A 25,586-nucleotide genomic window follows, 5' to 3' on the forward strand; every position below is an offset into this window, starting at 1 on the left:
AGGTAGGAGGCTTGGGGAACTTGTGCTATCTCTGGTAGCTCCAATGGAATAGATAAGTTTATACGGAAAGCTTTTCCGTTGAATGGTTCAACAATACAAAGCTTCGAAGTATTGAGGGACTATTATTGACCAGGGATGTGTTGTACACGGCTGTATTAACCAGATTCCGCAAAAAGGCCAGGGTACTGAAATTGATGGGTTCCTGATTGATCGGAAATCCTTTTGAGATCCTGGGGAGATTAGAAAGATACATGGGAGAGAGCAGCAAAACATCGACCACCAAGGTGTCCAAATATTTTCATCCGGTGCTTGCTTTGATGTGATTGGCTAAATCGAGGCTTATAGTAACGCAATATAAGTGAGCTAAAATGGAACTCTCGCTTTCCCCATACGACTAGACGGGCTATCAGCCCTTGGCCCCTTGGTACAGCAGGGTATTTCCTGAACTTTTCAATACTAACAACGAATTTAGGTGCAGACATCGGAGTGATATCTTACTATAAGCTTTCAGGGGTCACAGACCCACTGTAGGCTTATTTACCCTAAATAAATCGCTAAAATACCCTGTCCGCTATCCTTCCATCTCCAAATTGCTTGCATGTTACTCAGTGGTACAGATAACACTGTAGCTCTTGCTGTTCGTCGGCCGACAAATTCGCACTTTGTACGACTCATATGAGGAATTAAACAATTCAACGTTTTTCCACCCTGAAATCTCGTTAGGAATTTTTAATGTCGATCACTTCGATATCCCGACATCTCAACCACCTCATTTTCTCGGTAATACAAACGAAATACCCCAACATGCACCTTTCCTTCTGGATCATCTGAACTGTTGTTTCGAATTTTGATTTGAGCCCCTTGTTTTGACTTTTTCCTCAGCACCATCTTCAATTTTCTCTGATTTCAACCGTTCGTCTTCTGTCCAATCAAGTACTCATTACCACAAAGATGAGACCTATCTGCAGGTTCCTGGACTCTCGTATTCAATATCGATATTCACATGCATTCTTGCAAAGCAAAGTGTAACAGTGCCATCATCCCATATAAGACATCGCATCATCTGTTTTCAGGCCTAGCGGCTCGGGCAATTCAATCATTATCGTGGATTGACGCCTTTAAGATTTTGAGGTTACATCCGCCTTTAGCTTTCGTTTTAGAAGCCTCTGAGTCCTTCAAGCACTAGTTGAAAATGGTTCACAGCCACTGGATACCGACAGACGCTATGCTACTTGATTGAAAATAGCTGAAAATTCCTGTCTGTAACTCTGTTATTATAATCAATTTTGATGTTCTCGATATCGCGTATCCTCCCACTATCGGCGACATTACCAGCGCATGCAGATTTACTAGGGCATCATTTCGCTTACTCCTCTCATTTTTTCTTGTGAGGCTGGCAGAAAACGTCCATACCCTCAGGGATTGATGCAGATACAAGGTACTCTGCCGCCCATGCGGTATTCGACAATACCATTATTGAAATGGATCGATTTATTTTAGCTTATTTATCGGAGATTTATCTTATCTTGGAAATATTTTCGACCACACTATAATATTTTTCGTAGGGAATTTCGGGCAAGTGCGTGGGTGAATAGAAAAAGTCAACCGTCCAAATCGAGATTGTGATATTCTGATGAGTTATCCAGCGACTTGTCCCAGTCTTTCAAAATTGCAGAGAGTATAGAATCCTCAAGATGTCAACATACAGTACATCCCTCACTGCACAAGATCCTCAAACCCACCGAGTTTCTGCCCCTGGAACACCTCAACTTCTCTCTCAGCCAGGAACGCCAAATCACGAATCATCCCATACAAGTACACCAAGTAACCGATTCTCATCGCCAGGTGAAGCTTCTTCAATTTCAGGTATGGAAATCGCACTCTTGATGTTGAATAAATTGCTGACCGTTGAAGATGGTTTAGATATTGTACCTCCAAGACAGCGCCGATTTAAAAGCGCTAGGCTTATTGGCGAGTAAGTTTTGACCTCCATCCCAAAGCAACAGATACTGACTATAAGAAAGCTATGAAAAGCCATGGCTAGAAAAGATTGCTACAGAGGGAAAACGCAAGAAATGGTCTGGACGAACTTGGGATTCAATAATTTTCTGGACAAGTATTGTCATTGGCTTTGGGCTTGGAGGCATCATTTGCTACACTGGATTTACATCAGTTCCAAACAACTCATACTGTCTTATGTTTGAAGATGATTTTCACAACATAGACCCTAGTATATGGAGTTATGAGATTCAACGGGGCGGCTTTGGGTCAGTTCAAATCACTGAATTACTTTAAAAGGCATGTCAGCTGATAAAACTAGCACTGGATCCTTTGAATGGACCACCAACGATCCCCAAAACGCTTATACTGATGCTGAGGGGCTTCATATCGTTCCAACATTGACAGTCAATTCAACAAATATTACACCTGCTCAGATTTTAAACGGGTATACATTAAACTTGACTACCGACAATAGGCCTGATGGCGTGTGTACGTCTGATGATGCGGGATCGTCTTGTTCTATGTACAGCAATATTACCGCCGGTACCATTATAAATCCAGTCCGAAGCGCAAGGCTGTCGACCAAGGGGAAGAAAACTATCAAATATGGCAAAATTGAAGTCATTGCAAAGATGCCAAAGGGTGATTGGTTATGGCCAGCGATATGGTGAATTTTCATCCTCCTTTGAATTGGAAGTTGCTTACTTTGAATAGGATGATGCCAGAAGATTCTGTTTACGGACCGTGGCCTGCTAGTGGTGAGATAGATCTCGCTGAAAGCAAAGGTAATGATGGGGCTACATACGATGGAGGTCGAGACAGCATTATCTCTGCTTTGGTATGATCCATCTAGTTTGAACTTAGACTTAAGCTGACCACAATCAAAGCATTGGGGCCCAATCCCTCAAGTAGATGCCTTCTGGAAGACAGATGGAAAACACAATATCCGACGAACCGATTATAGTGAAAGCTATTATACATACGGCCTTGAATGGAGTGAAGACTATATCTTCACCTATATCAACAGTCGTCTCTTGGTATGATCTCCACGAATCTTATCATTCTAGCCTTGTAGCCTGTCAAGAACTAATTTTGGTGTAGCAAGTATTCTACCTCTCTTTCAGTAAGGGATACAACAGTATGTGGAATAGAGGAGAATTCGGTAAGACAATTGTGAATAACTCGGCATTACATGATCCATGGAGTCAAACGGGGAATCCAGCCACTCCATTTGACCAGGCCTTCTATCTTATTCTGAAGTAAGATTACCTTGAGCATAAAATGAGAGGATGATAACTTTGCTCACATTAAGATAGCGTGGCAGTGGGCGGGACCAATGGATACTTCCCGTGAGTTGTCAAATCGCGAGCGGCTTTTAGGCACAATGAAAACTAACGTTGGTGATAGTGATAAGGTTGGCAACAAACCGTGGGGAGATGCTAGTCTGACGGCCCCAGCAGAGTTCTGGAACGCTTCAAGTCAGTGGGGCTCAACGTGGGGGCCGCCCGAAGACAGAGGAATGACAGTCAAAAGTGTCAAAATGTATTCGCAGGGCGCTTGCGGAAGCCCGAGCTGAGAACGAAATCGAAAGAGATAGTATACTTCAAGTAAGCAAGATAGGAGAAGTGAGATAGATAAGACAGGTGCTTAATTTGGTTTTGATATTGCATGGAACAAACTTCGGGATGATACACGTGGGAAAATTAGAGAAGTAATCGGTAACTAAAGCCTCTTAACCGATAATAAAATATACAATCTTACACACTCATCTACACTTTCACAACTGTTGGAAGGTCACCGATAAGAAGTGCATACACGAAGACTAGGCATACAAAAAGATGATGTTCTCGAATTTTTCAAGGATTAATTGGTCGTGTCTGGTTTACATGTGGTGTTCGGGTAAATGCGACCCTACCCTTGAACGTATCATGAATCCCGGGCCGATCAATAAACATCTTGGGTTTTCTAATTTTACACATCGGAAGAGAATTCTGGTATCGTCGTTTCTTTATCTCTTGCCAATGACTCGGAAATGGTCAGATTCTCCTACAACATAGTAGATAGATACGCATTGTTGAGTATCATTGACTCGGTGTCGTAATCAGGTAAACATGTCATTGTCTCCGATGGCTTTCTAGTTCACTGCTCCATCCAGAAACTACGTTATATGCATACTCTGGTTCGTTTACCGTGAGTAGGATTGGGCTTCAAGTGTATTGCTCGAGTCTAGATTCGATATCGCAACTCTTCTATTCGTGAAGGCCTATCAAATTGAGTTTCCTTTTTCGGTTATGCATGATTGGGATGGTATATTGAAATAGGGCAGCTCGCGACCGACAGAAAAAGCCGAACACCAAAAATCTTCACCTCAATCAAAAATTGATATATAAACAACAACTCAATTTAATCTTTTCAAATCTTTAATAATACTTATTTATTAGCTTATAATTTCTATAGATTAATTCAAAAAGATTTAAAATATAAAATTAGATTAATACTAAGTTTTGAAAAAGAATCATTTTCAAATTTTCGTTTATTTTGCGGGGTTGGTGTTCGGTTTTTTCTGTCGGTCGCGAGGGCGGGTCATCAACTTTGCAAGGGATTCTTCACGAGGGGTCTCCAGCTAACAATGCTCCTAGCTTCCTAGACACCTCCGCCACATTAAGCTTAATTGAACGTTTTTTTGGACCAAAACAACTCCTGAAATACAATATCGGGTAACCAACAACGTTCTCTGCTCCGAGATTGTATAGGCTGGTATCAAATATTTTCGTGCTGGTCAAACTCTGATACACCTACATGGTTCTCCATGCAGATTGCCCTCGATTTTAGACCATTGTATCGCCAGCACATCATCTCACTCAATAGTTTGGCCATCTCCACTTACTCAGGCTGCAGGTTGATGCAGTACATCAATATACAATAGTGTACCTATGCAATTGTTACACGACCATGAATAAGCTTTGCACCTACCAATGAGATGATCTATCCCATTCTATGACTTCACTTCTGATGGCAGCGAGCCCTATCATGATTGTCACACCTCGTAACCTCGTAGGTGCTACCGTGAAACTTGCTACACAGATTCTTCAGCCTGTCAATACTTCACGTATCTGCACAGTCAGTCATGCTCTCAATTCTTTATTTGTTAGCCAAGTCGTTGGCGGATGTCGTGCCTCTTTCGGTATCCAAACCGAGCCGTGGAAAATGTCCGAACGAGATTCAATTCCAGGTCATCAGGAATCCTCGAACCGCAGACAAGGATTCGCGAAAAAGAAAGAAACACCCAAGGATTTGTAACGCCTGTTTTGCGGTACATGCATGATCGTCTTGTTTGGAAATAACTTTTTGGTACCATATACCACTTTGGACAATGTGGAGATAGCCATAGAAAATCCACGGGGTGTGCCTTGCACCAGATGAAAGCAAATGATACGAATTAACAGGTGAGAATTATACAATTCTGCTGTTCGTAAAGAGCAAAGGCAGCATTCAGGCTGGTTCCTGTCAGCCTTCAAGGATCCGACGATCAGTGGTCCATCATGTGGAAGGTCATGGCAATTCTTGTCAATTCTTGTCACTGTAATCTAAGACTGTAAAGCTTAAGCAGGTCGATGGAGTTCTCTCTCCGAGTGCAGATCTTTTCACTTTCTTTCTCCGTTTCCCGTGTATATCATTGAGCGACAGTCTTTTCCCAACGTGCATTTGAACGGTGATTGCTAGCAATTGCAATCATGGCTCTTTCTTTTCTTCGGCTTGCCTTTGCAGCGCTAAGTCTATCCTTGACGGTATGTTAATGATAGCTTTTGTGATTGCCACCTTGTATTCCATCTGCTAATTAGCTTTTGTTCGATAGTTTACTTGTTCCGAAGCGCATTCAGGGAGTCATCCTGTCCTACCAAGGGCAGATACATGGTCATATGTGGGCTGCTATAGGTATATATTTACATTGTTACATTGCCAAGCACACCCTTCTTTCTCGCTGAAAGTTCCATCCTTTGAAGAAAGAGGCTCCGATTGAGGGTACAAGGGGCCCATCAAGAATAGCGCAATCGATGGCTTGCATTCTATACCCTCCCATCAATATACCTTAGATGACTGGCATATTGCAATGCAGAAAGCTGGTAGCCGGGTACCCTGACTGAACATTGCTTTTGCTATCTTCATTCTCCGTATACTCGCCCTTGAAAACCCTTATACAAAATTTTACTGATTTAGCATCGTTAGCGACAACGTGGGGGCTCGCACGCTCACTACTAATGTAGCAACTCCAGGAGGAGAGGCAGCTTTGACAATTCAAATCTGCCAATCGACATGTCAAAACCTTGGTTACGTACTTGCTGGAGCTGAATACTCAGGAGAATGTTGTAAGTGGGAAGCCCTAGTCAAGCTTGTAGCTTTAATTTGACAAACACAAGATTGCGCGAATAACATATTCAATGGCGGGGGCCTAGCTTCTGATGGCGAGACCGGTTGTAATATGCCTTGCAATGGTAATTCTTCGGAAATATGTGGTGGTTCCGCCAGATTGAGTCTCTACGATTTGAACAATGCTATAGTCTCGCTCCCTACTCTCACGACAAGCTCTATTCCCGTTCCTAATTTTACAGGAGCACCGTCTGGGTGGGTACCTCTTGGGTGCTACAATGATAGCGTGAATGCACGTACCCTCACCACGCAGATATATTCCATTGCCGGGACATCCATGAGCGTCGATGCATGTCTTTCCGCCTGCATTCTCGGAGGTTACAGACTCTCGGGCGTCGAGTATGGCAGTGAGTGTTATTGCGACCACGAGATTGAAAACTATGGCGCTCCAGCAACGGGTTGTAATATGGCATGCGGAGGGAACTTGACACAATTTTGCGGAGGGTAAGCATTGTTTCTAATGTCGTTGTTGCACATTAACCCTTTTCTCCGAGGGATTTCGCGAGAAGCAATTACTGATTATCTTCTAGGTCCGGGCGGATGAACGTATACAATTACACCGCAACGAGTTTACCGCCTACACCAACACCCACGACAATTAGTGCCACTGTCCCTTCGGCCACGATCACAGATCTTCCAAAAGGATGGACCTACAAAGGATGCTGGGTTGACCGAGCCCTTGGTCGTGGTAGTATCCTCGCCGACAATCTGCCTAACGATGCCAATATGACTGTGGAATCTTGCATACAAAACTGTATCACAGCAGGATATAGTATAGCTGGAATGGAATACTATACACAATGTTATTGCGACTCTGCAATTATTAATCTGGGAGCCTTGGCATCCTCAGATTCTCAGTGCAACACTCCGTGCGGCGGAAATGCAAATCAAATGTGTGGTGGAGGTTAGTATTTGCGGTCTTGCACCCTCAATTCTGTTCCCCATCTGTAGCATCGCTTTTCCCCGCACCTACACACCTGTACCATCATTTTAAAATACAATCTTTGTTCTTTTCCCAAAGCAATGTAAAATAATGCTAACTCCTGACTTCAATAGGCGATCGTATGAGCATTTATTCTAATCAAACAAGTTTGATCGTGCGACAACTACCCGTAATACAGAATACGAGTTTACCAGGCAATTGGAAATATAAGGGGTGTCTCACGTAGGTGCAACTTTCAATTTCAAGTTGTTCGTCGCATATGAACGTGCTAGTATTGTGACACAAGAGATTAGAGCTGATCACCATGCAGAGACGATGCTGTGAATAGAGTGTTCCCTTACCAAATCGCACTTACAAATAACAACACAGCCACAAACTGTCTTAGCTTGTGTTCTGAATTTGGATATGGTGCTGGGGGTATGGAATATTCGAATCAATGCTGTGAGTTTCCGTTTGTGCTGCTAGCTCTTTTTATGACTTGGTGCGCCTAAGAGCTACTTGAATACTGCGTGATCCTTGGGGTCTTATTTGCCAGTGGCATCTAATTTTGTTCTTCTTTGTTGTAAAGTTCCAGATGAGACTTTGTGTTGACTTCATTCACAGTCTGCGGTGACGTACAGGATGTTATCAACCACAAGGCTGCGATCGTTGATGACTCGCAATGTGTCATGCTTTGCACCGGTAATCGTGATACATATTGTGGTGGGCCGTCTTTGATTACCTATTACACTTGGATAGGAACCCCACTCAACAGCTGGACTTTTGAGAGCGGAAATTCTGCCGGAAAATATGAGTTTCTCATTGGAGGTAGGCTACAACACTAAAAGCATCTGACCGCTTGACTGATGAGTTTACAGGGCCAATCATTCCATTAACATCCGCTGTTGGCATCAACGGAAAGATTTCTTTTCTGGAAAAATTCGGAACGTCGCCCGCGAACAACAGCACTGGTGCTTATGAACTTGACCTTACCCAGATCAATAACTATACGGCAGCATGGAGACCCATGCATGTAAAGACAGATGTCTTTTGTTCTGCTAGTATCATTCTCCCCGATCGTCTAGGGCGTCAGATAAACATCGGGGGTTGGGCACTTCCCTCAACTCTAGGTGTACGTTTTTATACTCCAGACGGGGAACCTGGAGTACCAAGCAAGAATGATTGGGAAGAGAATTATCAAGAGATTGGTCTGCAAACGGGTCGATGGTATCCCTCAGCAATGATCATGGCCAATGGAAGCATCCTCGTGGTAGGTGGCGAAGTGGGCTCCAATGGCGCGGCCGTTCCTTCCTTGGAAATTATTCCTCGCCCTCCTGGAGGAGATGTGCTCTATTGCGACTATCTGGCTCGTACGGATCCGTACAACTTGTATCCATATCTTGCGGTTCTTCCATCTGGAGGTATCTTCATTGCATACTACAATGAGGCGAGAATTCTAGACGAGGTTACTCTGCAAACTCAAAGAGTACTACCGAATATTCCTGCTGCGGTGAATAACTTCTTGGGTGGAAGGACATATCCCATGGAAGGCACTGCTGTTTTGATGCCACAAAGTGCACCTTATACAGATCCACTCGTAGTTATGATTTGCGGAGGCTCTACCCCAGGTCCAGAAATCGCATTGGACAACTGTGTATCGCTCGAACCTGAGGTACCTGGCGCGAATTGGACTATTGAGCGCATGGTAAGCTTTGGCTCCTATTTTCCTATAAGAGACATTATTGACAATGGCACATAGCCTTCAAAACGTGTGGTATCATCTATGGTAGCCCTGTAAGCTTTCTTCCCAAGAACATCACACCACTCATTTGTTAATTGAGCATTTTAGTCCCGATGGCACTTTTCTCATTCTTAATGGGGCTCAGCAAGGTTTTGCTGGCTTTGGCCTTGCTACCGAACCCAACCACAATGCTGTTCTTTACGATCCGTCGAAGCCTCTGAATTCCCGAATGTCTTCTTTGGCAAACACAACTATCGACCGTCTCTACCACAATGAAGCCGTGCTCGTTCCAGATGGCAGAGTGCTAGTCACAGGTAGTGATCCCGAAGACACTCGATTTGTCCAGGAATATCGCGTTGAGGTATTTTTACCTCCCTACTTATTGAATGGTGTTACCCAACCAATTTTCACGTTTTCAAACGGCAACGACTTCGGCTATGGTGATATAATTAACATAGCCGCTACTCTCTACAAAGGTAATCCATCAACCGTTCGCATCTCTCTTATGGCAGCTGTAGGAGCTACCCATGGGAATTCCTTCGGCCAGCGAACGTTCTTTCCAGCCTTCTCCTGTTCTGGTACAGCAGCAAATATGCAGTGTTTGATTACAACACCCCCTAATGCACATGTGTATCCGCCGAGCTGGGCCATGCTCTTTGTACTGGATAATGGAACTCCAAGTGTAGGACAATGGGTAAGAATTGGAGGTGACCCAGCTAGATTGGGAGAATGGCCCAATTACCCAGACTTCACACTTCCGGGCGTTGGACCCACTGTAGGAGCTGGTGGAGTGGCAAATAAGGGTTCTGCTACAACAGCGGCGGGAAATGCTACCTTGGAGATGTAAAGAGGATACAGTTAATGGGGACATTCTTTGATATAATTTAATTTAGCGTTGATGTTGTGGGTATACTCATTGCAAGTCGAGCGGGTGAATTGCACCAGAGCATGGAAGTGGATTGTCATTCTTTTCTATACCAATAGTGTACTTCAAATTAGTCTTCTAAGAACATAGTAGCCATAGCTTAATAATAAATACAAATAGTTGACTGAACCAAAACGAAATTTAAATGAGGAGGGTGCGCAGTTCCTCGTGAATCTGATATGTGTATGGCGTATTTATTATCCAGCATTTTGTGTAATATTGTCTGCATTATAGAGTTGAGAGACAAGAACAGAGATTGAGGTGGGTTGAACAGATTGTAGACATTAAAAGTGGATTAATATAAAAGGATGCGAGATATCACACATTGTTATAACGATAGACAAATACATTCTTTAACATCTTGTAATAAATCCAGAAATGAAAATAGACGGTATCATTGACATGACTTGAATGCTCTTAGATATGAATTGGTCTTCAAATCGCATTGCTTAGGCCCAGTTTCTATGAGCATGAAGTAAAAATAGAACGAACCTATGAAAATCCTCCAACAGCGATTGATCGAATGAGATAACAGTACAAGGTCGATAATACTCATCGTAGATAAGTCTTACATGATACACCGACGAATTATTGAACAACGAATGGCATAGAAGAAATGAAGAAAGTCATCTTGAAAAGGACGAATGCTTCGGTTCATGATCTCGATGAATGAATTGAAAGAAATGCATGTAGCGTATTAATAAACACTGGTCAGCGATTTCGAGTCTTGATAAGCGTTGAACTTCATACTCTTGTTTTTCTCCTTGGAAAGATAACAGACGTCGGCTTAACATCTGAATAGTTTTGACATGATTCTGACGCTCACCATTCTATAGTGCATACCGCTATATGTATAGAATGCACCCTTTCAGACACAGAGCAACAGAAGCTTGATTGGTTGATTTGCAGAAAGTAAAGAGAGATCAATAAGAACCTCGACTGTCTCTAGTTGTGAAGCGAAGTAGGGAAAATTTCCGGGAACGGTAGCAGGAACTAAAATTTCCTTGACGTCTGAATTGATTATGCCCAGGTTGCCAAGCTATACAAGAGAACAGCTTGTGGAAGGGGGGTTTCGAGAGCTTCGAATCTACAGAGCTTACGCGAAGGATGGCCCCAGAGGTACTCGCCAGGTTGAAACCCACAGATAATAAAAGAACAACATCTTTAAGAACATCCATACTCGGGGGTCATCTTTGCATTATAGCTATCAGATGACCCTAAATGTTTCGATATCACAGTCTTTATCAGACTTAAGGTAGTGTAACAGAGAAGAAACAATGATTGTATTTGATGAAAGTCTCAAATCGTGATCGTTCCATATTGCCATATGCACAGGCGTTGCTTTCGAACTTGGTGTTCCAATTCATAATATTTGCATACACATCCCGAGATCCCCCAAATAGATAAAGTAGAACGCCAATCTCCACCTGGCTCTCTTCGATATCCTACAAAATCAAAAGCATGCCTATGCTCCAATCAAGTCATGTTCAAGAAACCAGCTCCCATGATGTCTAGTTGATTTTTGTGCTTTCTAGCTATTAATTTTTGAGAAGGCTAACCTTCAGCTATACTTCCCCTTGGACTTTCCTGCCTCGACAAGTCACTTGCACTAGTCGCAATACTCATCTGTACACTCGGTCTCCTCCCAAGTACAGGTATGCTACTCCCAACTCCCGGCACCCGCTCCAATCTCATTGGTGTCGGACTACTATCCCTTCCATCTCTTGTCAAGATCCCCGGCGGTAACCCCAATGTCGGAATATTCGAGTCGAGAAGCATAGCCGGGAATGCGCTTCTGAGCGTTGGTGGCGTCGCATGTGGTGGTGTGACTTTTTCAAAAACTTCTTTGTAGAAGAGTTCTAGTTTCCAGCTATTGTGACAGAATTCTTCGAGCTCGGCTTTGATGGTGTCAGGACTGATTCCACCGGTGATAGCTAGTTTTGAATTGGGAAGGGAAGCGCCTAGTACATCAGCTGTCGCTCGTAATGAAGGGGAGAGGGGGTGGGTCGCACGAAGAAGAGGAGAAGGGGCATGAGCCGCACGCAGGATTGGTGATTGAAAGGGGCTGGATGTATTTGCAACGATTCCTGGATTGTTTGCAATTGGACTGGGTCCCATGCGATTGACGCTAGCATGATCCACTTTCATGTATTTTTCTGTATCTCTGGCAGATGTTGTCCTATTATTGTACAGTCGGTTCGCTAATAGGAGGAAATTGCCTTCATCTGTAATTTGTGCAAGTAATACTCCAGATCTATGAATGTACTGTGTATAGGTATAATCTGGTCGACCCCATGAGAACGACACATCAATATTGCTTGGAAAATTCTTCGCAGCTTCAATATCAAGAACAAAATTGAACTTCTTCATGATTGCTTTTTGATAATAATGTCGATTAGATTGTGTAGTTTGTGCTTGCGGAGTAAAGGAATTGACGTCAAAGTATGTTCGGGGCTGTTGATCTGGAGGCTGCAAAGCCAATTCGATCAAGTAGGGACTCCTGAATGGTTGAACAGAAGCGATGGAACATGCCTCGCCAATTGGTGCTTCGACTAATCGTAGGCCATGTTGTTCTGCTGTTGTTGCCCACGTATGTATGGCATCCTCGATCAGCTTAGCGGTGACATTGAGCCAATCGATTCGGATGTGGTAACAGTTGTCAGGATTATGAAGACGATCATAGTGAAGGTTGATGAGTTCGGGTCGATAAGAGCGTTTTCGATGGTCAACATCATACTTCATAACTTTACTCAGAGATACCTTGGGCCTTTTGCCACCACATGTGGTTGGAGTTGGCACACCCGACTCATGTGAACTATCATCTTGCGTAGAGCTAGATCTTGCTCTATCTGGTCGAGGAGAGTCTTTGGGCATGGTATCTGACATTGGAGTCGAAGGCACAGAGTTTTCACGGCGTCGAGAGCCGAACCAACCACTGCGACTATCCGGTCTCTGTTTGGCAAATTCTCCAGTAACTTGGTAGAAATACTGCCCATCTCTGAAAGGATGACGTTTTTCGACATGGACAAATATGCCTGCATCTTTACCAACTTCCCTCTCTTTCAACCTCTGTGTCTCGTCAACCATAAGAAAGTTGCCCAATTCAACTGCCTGATCACGATCTTCAATGTCCTCAAAATTTTCAAGTAACCATGTCGTCATATCAGAACCGATAAAACAATTATAATGCAATCGAAAATGCCATCTTCGATTCTGCATACGGACACCGCCTTTCTCCACAGGCGCTTGGATAGCTTCCGCCAAGGCGGCAACATCAAGTTTGGATTTTCGAAAACGATCAGTGCCAAGTAAGTGCCCACGTCTAGTTGTACTTTCACTTGTCTCCACAAGGGGTAAAGTCTCGAGTTCTGCGCTGACAACAACGGATGGATCCTCCGTCTTATACACAATGTCAAGTGGATTTGAATCTTTTATTTTCCTGGAGGCAAGACTATGGAAACGCCGTTCTGATGGTGGAACGTATCTGTGGCTTTGCCACATTTGAGTGAGCTTCCTGATACCTTCTAGTCGGACTTCTTCTTCGTTATCCTCACCTCTCATGCGGTCTCGTCGAGACTGAGTTGGGCGTACCACAGGAATCAGCACAAACCTTGCACGCCAGAATCGGAGGTGCTCGTTCATGTCGTCCTCAAAGCCCGCAATGAAGGAGTCTACGTAATTCCAGTTATATTCATCCTTTGATCGACCCAACGTCATTTTGCGCGATTCATAGGTTTCGCTCAAAGTAGTTCGAATGGCCGGATAGTACCCAGACGGGCTTAACGTTCCTTGGCTAGGTGTAGTCAGAGCTGTTGGTTTTCGGACGAACATATTGACTTCGATTTCGGTACCATTCACGCACGATAACTGATGAATTATATTTCCCATGGACATGAATACACTGGCTCCATCCTCAGCAATACGATCACGGTCAAAAACATTCGCAATCTTCAGAGACTTTTGTCCAAATGCCTCGGCTACCCCAGGACCGATGACAATCTGAAACCCTTGGGAAAGTCGCAAGCTAATCAACTCCCTCAAAAAGTCTTCCCTATTACTTGAATCTTCGCTAATTTCATCCTCGGAATTTTGTGAAATATTGTATGGCTTCTGCTGATATTCGGTTTCAAGTTGAAACTTTGTAGGAAACGATTCGGTGGTTAATGGCACAGATGCGGGACAACAGAGAGATTTCCATTTCATCGTTCTAGTGAGCACTGGCTTAGGAAAAACATGTTGCCATCTTCTGTACACCGTTTTCCCCATTGCGTCATTCTCTGTTGGATTGGATGGATTCAGCACACTTAGCCATGGCGATAAAGCAGTAGTAGGAGATAGAGTAGCTGGTAGTTCTGGGACTGCTTCTGCGAGAAGTTTTGAGTTATACACCTTTTGATTATCATTAGTTCTGAGCAGCTGCACATTCATATGCTCATCTTCGGTGCCCTTGATCCCGTCGTAGAAGGAGCTCAAGACAGATTTAGATTTGAACTGGTTTGTCGAATCTAAAGACTGAAGTGCGCTTTTGATGGTCATAGGGCGTATCGAAGGACTCCTCTCAACGTCCGGCTCGCTTCTTCGCTTGCTTTCAATGGAACTGCTGTCGGACTTCATCCTTGACTTATCACTGTTTGATGACGGTGGACGATCTTGGCTCACTGGAGCGCTAAGTAAATGATTCGCCATGGTGAAAGTGTTCTTCTTCTTTGGATCAAATTCTTTCGACGAAGCAGAAACTGGTTTCGCTGCACTAGCATTTTCGGTGTGTAATTCAGCTGCGACACCCTTAGGCGCGGCGATGCCAAAACCGTACTTGCCTAGACTTATTTGGCGGTTCAATTTCGTAGGTCGTGGAGCTGGAACTTTGGCTGCAGTCATGGTGCTACTTACACTGCCTTTACGCGGCAATACCGGATCATTCCTATTTAAGCTTTGCTTGTCTCTGTCGAGCTTCACCCCAGTGAGCAAATTCATGCTTCTTGAGGTTGGACTATCATCAGTGAAAGAGGTGCCAAAAACTTTAGAATCGTTTGCAAGAACCTTTCTCGCTGTTTCCTCACTTCCTGGTTTGAAGGGCGACTTTAGGTTTTTTTGTCGTGGGCCGATGAAATTTTCCAGGGTTTCAGAGTGGTTGACGTCGTATATATCAAGTGCCTTCACAAATTGCTTCTCAACTTGTGTGGCATGTCGATCAAGTAAAGGTTTTGATGGCCCATTAACAAACTCTGAAAGGCTAGACTGCAACTTCGCGCGTTCCCAGGTATAAGAATGCTTTTTCGTACCCGCAGTTTCACGAGATTCCTGAATTAACATTTGGGGAAAGGCAATGTCTAGTTGCAGTGGCGGAACGGCAATCTCGGTCATCGCATTCTCCATGACACTAGCCATTTCCATTTCATACATTTTACATCGTATCGCGAAATCGCTAGAGGACTCGGCTACTCGTTTCTTGAACAGCTTCGAATCAGCCAGAGGATATGTAGAAAGCAGATCTTGGGACGCCCCAGTCCAAAAAGATACATCGATCCAGTGCGGTATTGCATAGTTCCACTCACTAGGGTCCTGTCCACTATTGGAAGAGGAATTTTGAAAACTTCTATCACGAATCTTGGGTGGAGAAAGCGAGCCGTTCAAGGATGAATAGCTTCCAAATATGGGAGCTGTTTGACGCGGAGTGCTATCCTCGCTACGAAGAGCTTTGAAATGCAATGCTTCTTGAAATGGAGCATATCGTGGGTTTCGGTATCGAAACAGTGGTACAGAGTGCAGTGGCATTTTCGGGAGACAAACAAGGTCAATTCCAATGCCGTTACCGATGAGGCTCTCCGTGGTTTTACGGAGAGTCTCGTAGTCTACTTCAAAAAGCCCAGCACATGGAGTTACAACAACAATTGATATTCCAGTTCTAACAAGGTCCCGATCGATATAATCATGCGCAAACTGGGTCGAAGCAAGATCTATTGCTTCGAGAACGTTCCCATGCATAGCAAGCGAGGGCTCCGCCTCGATGCGGGTCCCAAGAGTGCCTTTACTTGTGGCTGAGGACGGCGCCCCCAAAGCCGTGACCAACTCGATTCGATGCATGGAGATATCTTTGCGAAAAAATTTAAACTCGCGCTTCAACTGATATAGAATCGTTGTCCACTCTCCACTGGCCATCTCACTAACAACAACTCGATAAAAATCTTTGTATGGCTTTTTACTACCATCAGTTTGTACACCCGTGTGGTATGCGGTATCGTGTGATGATCTTGCTAATTCTGAAGCCAACCCAGTATCGTATTCGACTCTTGTGAATAACACTATGCTGACTAAATGCTTCACTTTAAGCTGCACCCACTTCTTAAACAGTGCTGGTAAAAAGCCATTTACCACTTTGTTGAACATTATTTCTCCTGAACCTTCCGAGTCAAAATCCCACATCTCCCTCGACATCTGAATAAAAAGCACGTAGCGCGCTGATTCGCTCCGGAAGACTGGTTTGGTATTCGTCGAAAAGAATGCGGACTGCACCTTTCGGCCACCAATGTAAACAGCAGTAACTTGTGCCTTAATTGTGCCCATAAACAAAATCTTTTGCCCTTTATAGACAGCCTTGTTGACCATTTCGGCCACAGTTAATCTCCACATGTCTGATCGAGCAAGGTATTCATCTTTGAACGACATCTCAACGTGGGATGCAGAGCTGGTGGCTGTATCAGTCTGTAGGATATTGTAATTAGCAGCATATTTAAGAAGGAATGTATCGGTAGAACATACTGTGCAAAGGATCACATTGGACCGATGCTTCAAATTAAATACATCGGCAATGGGCTTAGCAAGAGAAACCTCCAATGCGGGTTGCTTCAGCTTCAAATCATTTGGCATATCTTTTGCGAGAAACAAATAGCGTTTACCAAAGCCCATATCATGCTTAGAGCCTTTCCCACGATGGTCATGGCCAGATTGAGTCCAAATGTAGCTTCCAAACTGCCCAGAAGCCGTTCCACTATCAACATCTGTTCTATTTAAAGCCGACTTGTCCTGAAAATCGCGAAACCCCGAGTCTGTTTTGAGGGCTACGATAGCCATAAGCTCCCCAGCCGTGACATCTGGAAATAAGTCTAGGTTTAAGACAACTTCATCTTTCGAGAACGTTTCATCATGCGTCCATAGGTTGCATCGCCTCTCAACGGGAAGCTTTAGAGGTATCGGATCGTGCTGAACAGTTCCTGTACTTGAGCACGAAGTGACTGGTCTGCTTGCGGATGCGGTCCCATTTTCAGAGCTACCATTACTCACCTGGCGGAGGTGAGAGACTCGTTGAATACCGCGTCGCGGGGTCAGTGGAAGAAGTGTCGACATTTGAAGACATTAGCTAATTTTGGCTTTGATCAAGCCAATTGCGAGATTGATGTTATTTGTAGATCATGGTTGTGTGGTTAGAGCTCGAATTTACGATAGCATCGAAGTCGAAGCTACCAGGTACTAGGTAAAGGTTCCCAGGAAGAGCGGGGTCAGTAAATAAAGTTAGGGTGTAGATTTATCTGTGGCATGGAGCATGGATGGATGGATTGATTGCAAGCGAGCAAGCCACGCTCGTCCCAGGTTTGCGCCACAACTTTAAAGTCTCGGTGATTAAGCATGCCGACTATCAAAATTTCGATAAGGATGTCAAGAAAATTATTTTTGGGAACGAAAAACATTGTCCAGACCACGGACGATGGATGCAATCGACAATTGAATTTCCCATTTTTTAGTAGCCAGCATACAATCGTTGAGAATGAGCAAACGATCTTCTGAGGTCGTTGAAGATGGAGGCCAAGCATATCAGAAGCGCCAAAGAATATCTAATGTCACCAAGACAACTTACACCTCTGTCGATATACAGTCTGCGAGGCAACTCAAGCAGACTCTAGCATTTGACCAAGACTCTGGTCGTTCAAAACATGGTACAAAATGCCTCGATATCTCGTATTTATGTTTAACTGACCCAATACAGGCATACAATCTTTGAAAGCGTTTCTGGACAGCTTTTCTATCGCAGACACTGACAACTCGGCCCGAATCATTATTCTCAAAGAATACCTCGAATCGCAAAAGCCTGCCGACGATGAGGATAAATCAGCCGTTTTCCTCTCCGATCTCATGCAAACTTGGAGTTTCGCATCTCAAGCTAATGATGAATCTCTTCTCTCTGCAGTTCCAGCCGTACTCGCGTTACTTTTGAAGACTTTATCCAATATACTGGAGATGGCTGAACATGGATTGAGGTTAGGTAGAACGATACTTCAGAAGCGTCAACTAGAACTGATTGCAAGAGGTCTTACATCTAATAAGAGCAAGGAGCATGTAATTTCCCCAGTTCTACGACTCCTTCGAGAACTATCGATTTACGATGGTGGAGCTTTGGCGAAGCAGGTTTTCCGATCAAGAGACTACACCTTCAAGACATTGGCGCGAAATCTTAGCTTGAAATACACAGGAGATGCAGTTGAAGATCGCAAGAAGCCTTCTGTGCGGACCAATGCGCTTCGATTCCTCCTTTCTATCATAAAGTTCCTTCCAACAGAATCGAAACGAGAACTGCTGAATCAAAGGGATGTTGTTATGGGCTTAACGAGAGATATCAGAGACGACCCCCCGTTTGTGATACGCGATATCCTCGAGACTTTGAAATCTGGTGTTATGCAGGATGATACTCTACCCAGAGATGCCAAATCGAAAGTTGTAAATGCAATCTCTCTCGGCCGGATAGCAGCGCTGTATGCATATGATCAGGAAGATGAAGAAATTAGCAGAGGGAAAAAGGCAGTTGACGAGATTGCTCATGATTTTCTTATGCTCGCGTGCACATCGCCAAACCTAGGAGTCCTTAATCGTCAAAATGGATTTTATCCCAGAGGAATTGATGCCGATGAAGGCTTCGAAGTTGATACAAAAGCCGGACATATTGACCTCGGGTTAGACAGTATTGAATGGATGGAGCGCTTTACAGAAAAGGTTCCAGTCCGCAATACCGTATTATCTGAGTTCATCCAAAATCTTCGTCCTTGGTCGAGCTTGAAACAAAGCGAGCTATTATTGTCTATTCTCGAATCTGCCCCAGAGCTTGTCGCAAGCTATTTCTTCACCAAAAAATCTTTTTCATTAGATCCTAAGCTTACCGCGACGTGGGTTGGATATTCAGCTTTCGTATTCTCCACCCTACAACTTCCCATCCCTCAATATCTTGGACACCAGGAGAGGTATGCGAGACTACCTCCACCCTGTTCTATTGTGCTGGAAAGTATATTGCCTCAACCTTTAACGCAAAAGGTTTTTACACGTTGTCTAAATCAGCAATATAATCTCATTTCCTTTTTTGCAATACGTATTCTTTCCGTTGCATTCAACAAAATGCGGGAAATATTGAAAATGTATGAAGAAGCAGCCGTTGCCTCCTCTTCGATATGGACTCAAGCTGCTGAGAGATTGACAGATGAATTTTGTCAACGTGTTCCTTCGATCAAGGATGTCATTAGTACATTCCGAAAGTTATCAGATACAGAATTGATGCAACGAGAGGCCGTCACTAAATTATTAGTTTTGTATTATGAAGTGGTTCCACGGGTTGCATTGGACGCTAAGTTTGACGTATCGGAAACTCTCACGAACGCTCTACAAGCTATCGATAGCACCGGGGGTTCCAAAGAGGATCGCGCATTCCGAATTATGGAACTGGAGAATCTGTTTCAATTCTCTCATTTCTCACCCGGGATGCGATGGTTCGTCAAAGCAGAGGGGCTTTCAGCTTCTCCTTTCGTGGCCATGCTAAAATTGTCAGCGGAAGCACCTGCCGGCGTGCCCTTGCTCAAGCTGAGATCCGTTCTGAACTCAGTTGTCCAAGAAAATCAAATTTTCCAGACTGAGACTACAATCTCAGCGCTTGACACGTTTATAGCGAGACTTAAGGAAATTCAGGGTACACCTAACGAAAGACAGATTCATGAATTTCTCGATGACTGTGTTTCGAGATGTGCTTCGAAGCCAGTGAAGTACATATTTTCGCTCGAAGAACTAACTTCAAAGTCCCGCGACGCCGAGAAAGAGCAGTCTGCTGTAAGTTTGCTGATACTTGCTGTCGCTGAACAATGGCCATTTCTTGTCAAGTCTGGAACAAATATTCTCAAAGATGTGGCTGAGTTCATTGCTCGTTTCCTGGCAGCTTCCATAAAGATTGGCGAGGATAAAAAGGTCATTAAATTGATCACCAAAGCCATGGTCGACGAAACACCTGAGGAATCGTCAGCTCGAAAGATTCTAGATAAATCTCGAAAACTTGTTGATGAAATTGAAATCCCACAACCATCGCAACGAGCCACTGGGGAGCCCAATTCTGCAATTGCCAAGGGTGAAATCTCGGCAGCGGAAATAGACGAGGTAAATGCTACAATGCTGAAGGAACTGCCCGAGGAGGACCATAATGCATTGGTGAAGTGGGCGACAAAGGATATAGAGGAAGTCATCGAAGGCGGTTATGCTGCAGCACTGATTATGCTGTTATCTTCGGAACATTTCAGTATTCGCAAGGAGGCATTGACCAATATATCGAAGATTGGAGCCAAACTCAAAGAATCTTCGTTCGAGGAAAAGGAACAAATTTGGCTTCTTCTTTGTGAGGTAGTGGAGACATCGAAGAAGGTTATCAACGCAGAACCGCTTCCCACCATCATATCGTCGTTCGCATCGCATTCTGTGGCTGTACTATGCGACCCTCTCCACTGTCTTTATCCTAAAATCAACAAGTTCCTTTCTCAGGGCCCAACATGGCAGATTGACAAGATACCTTTGATGTATAAGGTTATAGACGAGTCGCCAAGTCTCGACGATCACCATCACTCAGAAGTCTCCTGGCTTTTGGATCTTATGCTTGCTGGTCTTCAAACACCAACAGATATGGGCATATTCCGAAAACGCCGAGTTTTCGAGAAGTTATTCACGTTATATAACAACCCGTATCTTGCACAAGGACTACAAGAGAAAATATTGAAGCTGTTGTTTCGTGCAACCACAATTGAAGGAGGAAGCACCACGTTGATTACAAGATTCAGTAGCATTACATGGTTGGAGGTACAAGTTGCTTTAGGTGGCGGTACGCCTTTAAAGGTGTTAATGCAAAGGATCATAGATTCAAGTGACAAGCAAAGAATTGAAGGGTGGAAGAAGGGGGAGAAAGCGCCAACGACTGAATAGTCACAAGGTAACACAGATAGGATAGCTGGTAGCTATTAGGTACATAGTAAGGATAATTGTGATTGAAGATACCCTAAATATTGAATCTAACCTCTTTCCAAGACACTCTCCATTTCTACAGTGCTATGTAATAAATGTATGAACACTGTTTTAACTACAATACATTATTAGTAATGAATAACACCAAAATCTATACCACACAACCAGAATGCTTGTACCCTTGAACGCTCGAATGGACGAAATTTGTATCATCGACATTCAAAAGCTGAGCCCCACCGAGGCTGAAGATCGCTAAGACAAACGGAACCTGCCTTTGTGGCATCAACACTTCTAACGACGGCAACGAGCAAACGAACGACCTTGAACCTCAACTTTAAAACAGTCAAAATAAAATAACATAAAGCTATATTGCCTCCCAAAAAAAGACCAGAGATTTATACAAGAAATCAGTCAAACATATTGCGCACACTCATCTAGAGACCCTAAATCCTTCATTCGAAAACCCTCACCTCAAAACCCCTCCTCGCCGTACCAAACAAACAATCACGACGAATTCAAAGTCCGTCTCACATCCTACAAAATTACAACAGTCTAAAGCATAGAGCTTTGCGCCTACTCCGGTAGCTGCGCTGAGCTCGGCTACAAGAACGTCTTTGCTCATACTTATAATCTACAGTCTTTCAACTGCAACACAAAACAAACACACACACCTACAGCTAACAAAATTTACAAGGTCATCTGGACTAAACATTGTTAATTCACCCAACAATAAATTCTCCATCCGCATATAATTTAAGCTTATAATACTTCTCAAGACGATCACAGCAACGTACCATAATGGCTCCCGATACGGGTGAAGCTCGTCGGTATACCAGAGACGAATTGTTGTTTCTACGAGACTCACCATTGGTTGTAAAACCTCCTGGTCTTTTATCTTCTGCAGAATGGATGGGGTTTGTTGCAAGAAGCTTCAGGCATATTACCTCGTATTAACTATTTCCAGACAAACACCTGATCCGAATCGGAATACCTCTGCCAGGATACCTGATAGAACTAGAGATCGTGATGCAAATCCACTCCTAGAACACACAAATCGACGACCACGAAACAATGCAAGTATGTCTGCCAATGATCACACTTCCTCCAGTCATTACTTGTTCTCTCGTACTGACATGCAGATAGACCCCGAGACGATTCAACTTGTGCCTACGAGAACTACATTCTCATCCGCCAATCCTGCTCGTAATGCAGGCAAAGGTATCGATTCTCCAGATCGACCCGCCCTTCGCGAAACCGAGTCGCAAAGCAAACTCAGCTATCGTACAAAAATCGATGACAGTGATGATCGTCCCCGGCGTGATATGCTGCGACCGAAGCCTGGTGATGGTGTCGACCAGGAGGGCTGGATGGAGGTGAAACCTCGAAAGAGTTTTGGTACTGAAGGAGCTGAGCGGTTTACTGGGCGCATGGGTGGAGAGAGGCACCGAGATGAAAAGCGATTCAAGGATCGAGAAGAGCGCGATCCAAAGGAAAGACCTAGAGGATTTGAGAATTTCTCCCGAGACAAGGAAAAGAATCATGAACAAGACAATAATCGCAGAACTGGAAATGGCCGGGGAAGAACAGAACCTACTTGGTTCCGAGAGAACAACGATGGGCCACCAACACCCCGAGAGCGAAATACGAATGCAGATAGGTTTGAGAATCGAAATAAAAGTTGGCGAGAAAAAGAGTTCGATAATCGCGGAGACAAGGACAGAGGTGACCGGCGCTGGGCAGACAGGAACAGAGTTCACGACGACCATAATGGTGATGTTCCAGCGTGGGCGGAAGACGAAAGTATTCAAGTCGCTCCACAAGATGACTTTCAAAAATCGCACGCATCTACTGGCAATAATGAGCGCAAATTTACAGCAGAGGACATGCAAAAATGGAAAGATGCAATGCATTCCAAAGATAAACCAACCGCCAAAGGTAATACAGTGGCGGAAGAAGCCACGCAGTCAAGGATTGACGAACATTCTTCTATCTCTGGCACACAAAAGCCTATCTCTCTTGCGCCACTTGATACTGGGTTTAATGGAGATGAATTTTTCCGTTTGTGGGCTCAGCCAAAGAATGACAATGGACTCGCATCACAGTTTGATCTGAATACAGAAAACATGACGAAATCTGCCGTTTCCGCTGCACCGGGTGGGAAAACCTCCAGATTTAACAAATTCTTCACTCAAGATGAGACCTCGCATAAAGCGGAACCACAAACAGCTATACCACAGCCAGCGGCCCATAGACTTGACGGTTTGACCAACAATGTTCAATCCCCTGCGGATAAAGAAGCAATGCCAATGATACTTGCAATGCTACAATCCAGTGGAACTCCTCCTGCTAATCCTATGATGCAATCGAAACCTCCCGCACAAGATACCCAACCAAGTACGCCTTTTGAGGGCCGCGATTCTTCGCAGCAGCGTTTTCCAGACCGTCATGATGAAATGAGACCGGCTGCTCATCTATACCCCCACAATCTACATGATCTTAGCGCTCAACGTGAACAAGCAGGTAGTCAACCAACTGTACGTCCAGAAGAAATGTTGAATCATTTGGTCAACCAGCGTCAGCATGCTATCAGTCAGTCTTCTTTCAGAGGTGAACAGCCTCGGTCTGAACAGACTGCATTTCTTATGAGCCTCATGAGAGAAGCACAAGCAGCTCCAGAGCCTCAAAGAACAGAGCAGATCATCCTTGGCCATCCACCCAGACAGCAACCTAGCCGTCAACTCCAACATCAGCAACAATTGGAGAGAGAACAGGACTTACAAGCTCAGCGCGAACGTGGAAATCCACAGCGTCGCCCACCTGGATTTTTTGATGAGCCCATTTATCGGGGTGGACCTCCTCCACAACATGATAATCCTCGGCCTCAACCTACACACATTCTTACACGACCACCTCCAGGTCTCGAGCAATTGCAGCAGCAAGGCTGGCCAGGGCAACCTTCCGCTCAACACCCGCCTCCTCCGCAACAATTCCGACCAACGGCCCCTCCTGGTCTAGGCGGAAACGTCCCACGCCCGATGCAAATGTCTCAGCAAATTCTCCCGCCGGGCTTTCAAATGCCTGGCAACATGAGCAACTTTCCTCCTCCAGATGCACTATCGGGCCCTCGAAATATGCCATTCAATCCGGCCTACTTCAACGGCCCACCGCCGGGTTTTCTTCCACCAGCTATGAGTCCTTTCTCAGCGGAGGGCATGCCGTCATTTCCTTTTGACGGTCGTGGGCCACCTCCTCCACAAGGTGCATTCAGACGACAATAGTTTGCACATGTGTGGGTAAGAGGATAATCGCTTAAATCATCAAAGTGGTGAATGATATCAGGGATGGATGGGTATCGAAGTTTACAAGGAATGATTGTCAACGATGGCCGTAAAAGTGTGTATGTAGAGTATCTTTTGACCTTTAGTGACACTTATCTGGATTATCAGGGAATGGATCTCAGATGTTTGTCAGTTGAATCGGTTTGTGCGTTGAGGACAGCATTGAGAGAGGTTGCGATTTACCTACGTAGCGTCAGCGTCGAGCGTGTGTGATGCAAGTTTTGACTTGATACCAAGATCCCCCTTATTTAGCTAGCTATATTTGTGGAGAGGTTTTACTCTCGCGTGAATGATAATTTCAAGCACGTTTAACCACTGCGTTTTGTGTACTATTTCAATTGCTTTGTGATTTGTAATATGTGATAGGAGAGGTATGTCGATCTGGACTGGTACATTGTTTGATTAGGAAGTAGCCGTCTATAGGGGTAGCAGAGGAGAAACGTGATTTTTGTTGCATATCGCATTTTTCCATGGTAATCTCTCAATTTCCAATGGAAATTCCCTAATTACCATGGTATGACAGATGTGCAACAAAAACTTTACAGAATTTCCAGGGTAGCAAAGAAGTTGGCCATGCAATTCCCAAGGTCTTCAGTCTCTTATTTGGAGTACGGCGTGCATATCCAACAATACAGCAGTGCAAGAATGAATTCATAAGGAAAGATCAAGACGGTAGAGTTCGGAAGAGCAGCTTAATCTGAAGAATATCCAGTACCGTAATATGTGTGCTGATTTTAAAGCAACTGAAGATCATCTAGTGAGCTTTTATAGTTATTTTGAGTTTGGTTTGGCGTTTGCTAGTGGTGAACTAAGGGAGTTTGGGGCTAGTGGGGGGATGGGGGGAAAAGTCGAAGATTTATTAGGGTTTGTCGAGATTTTGTATTTGGGGATGGAGTGAAATGGGCGTCTGATGCTAGGGATTTGATATAGGGATGTGGTTAAGATTGGAAGCTGGATCACACTGGAATAAGCTTGGGT

The 25,586-nt window shown here is 44.2% G+C and overlaps 5 protein-coding genes across 5 annotated transcripts; 4 read left to right on the top strand and 1 right to left on the bottom strand.

Annotated features, from left to right (window-relative positions):
* Positions 1 to 1,694: 1,694 nt before the first annotated feature.
* EAF02_010562 (uncharacterized protein) lies at positions 1,695 to 3,577 on the top strand (the record flags this gene model as incomplete). Its single annotated transcript, XM_038906610.1, has 9 exons — positions 1,695 to 1,866; positions 1,915 to 1,975; positions 2,025 to 2,267; positions 2,321 to 2,668; positions 2,716 to 2,839; positions 2,889 to 3,038; positions 3,103 to 3,260; positions 3,318 to 3,350; positions 3,409 to 3,577. The coding sequence occupies 9 exons, from the start codon at positions 1,695 to 1,697 to the stop codon at positions 3,575 to 3,577; spliced, it is 1,458 nt and encodes a 485-aa protein (XP_038753480.1).
* A 2,158-nt stretch (positions 3,578 to 5,735) lies between these two features.
* EAF02_010563 (uncharacterized protein) lies at positions 5,736 to 9,939 on the top strand (the record flags this gene model as incomplete). The annotated part of the gene is made up of 11 exons (XM_038906611.1): positions 5,736 to 5,789; positions 5,858 to 5,937; positions 6,229 to 6,368; positions 6,420 to 6,873; positions 6,960 to 7,333; positions 7,486 to 7,594; positions 7,683 to 7,813; positions 7,976 to 8,179; positions 8,230 to 9,056; positions 9,111 to 9,145; positions 9,201 to 9,939. The coding sequence occupies 11 exons, from the start codon at positions 5,736 to 5,738 to the stop codon at positions 9,937 to 9,939; spliced, it is 3,147 nt and encodes a 1,048-aa protein (XP_038753481.1).
* A 1,632-nt stretch (positions 9,940 to 11,571) lies between these two features.
* On the bottom strand, positions 11,572 to 17,361 carry EAF02_010564 (uncharacterized protein; the record flags this gene model as incomplete). Its single annotated transcript, XM_038906612.1, has 2 exons — positions 11,572 to 16,719; positions 16,777 to 17,361. The coding sequence occupies 2 exons, from the start codon at positions 17,359 to 17,361 to the stop codon at positions 11,572 to 11,574; spliced, it is 5,733 nt and encodes a 1,910-aa protein (XP_038753482.1).
* A 418-nt stretch (positions 17,362 to 17,779) lies between these two features.
* Positions 17,780 to 21,231, top strand: EAF02_010565 (uncharacterized protein; the record flags this gene model as incomplete). The annotated part of the gene is made up of 2 exons (XM_038906613.1): positions 17,780 to 17,948; positions 17,999 to 21,231. 2 exons carry the CDS (start codon positions 17,780 to 17,782, stop codon positions 21,229 to 21,231), a joined length of 3,402 nt encoding a protein of 1,133 aa, XP_038753483.1.
* Positions 21,232 to 22,068: 837 nt separating this feature from the next.
* EAF02_010566 (uncharacterized protein) lies at positions 22,069 to 24,548 on the top strand (the record flags this gene model as incomplete). Its single annotated transcript, XM_038906614.1, has 3 exons — positions 22,069 to 22,184; positions 22,235 to 22,347; positions 22,414 to 24,548. The coding sequence occupies 3 exons, from the start codon at positions 22,069 to 22,071 to the stop codon at positions 24,546 to 24,548; spliced, it is 2,364 nt and encodes a 787-aa protein (XP_038753484.1).
* Positions 24,549 to 25,586: the final 1,038 nt, after the last annotated feature.

Source organism: Botrytis sinoallii (genome assembly GCF_014898435.1).
Source record: "Botrytis sinoallii strain Bc 23 chromosome Unknown BSIN_026, whole genome shotgun sequence".
Taxonomy (NCBI): Eukaryota; Fungi; Ascomycota; class Leotiomycetes; order Helotiales; family Sclerotiniaceae; genus Botrytis; species Botrytis sinoallii.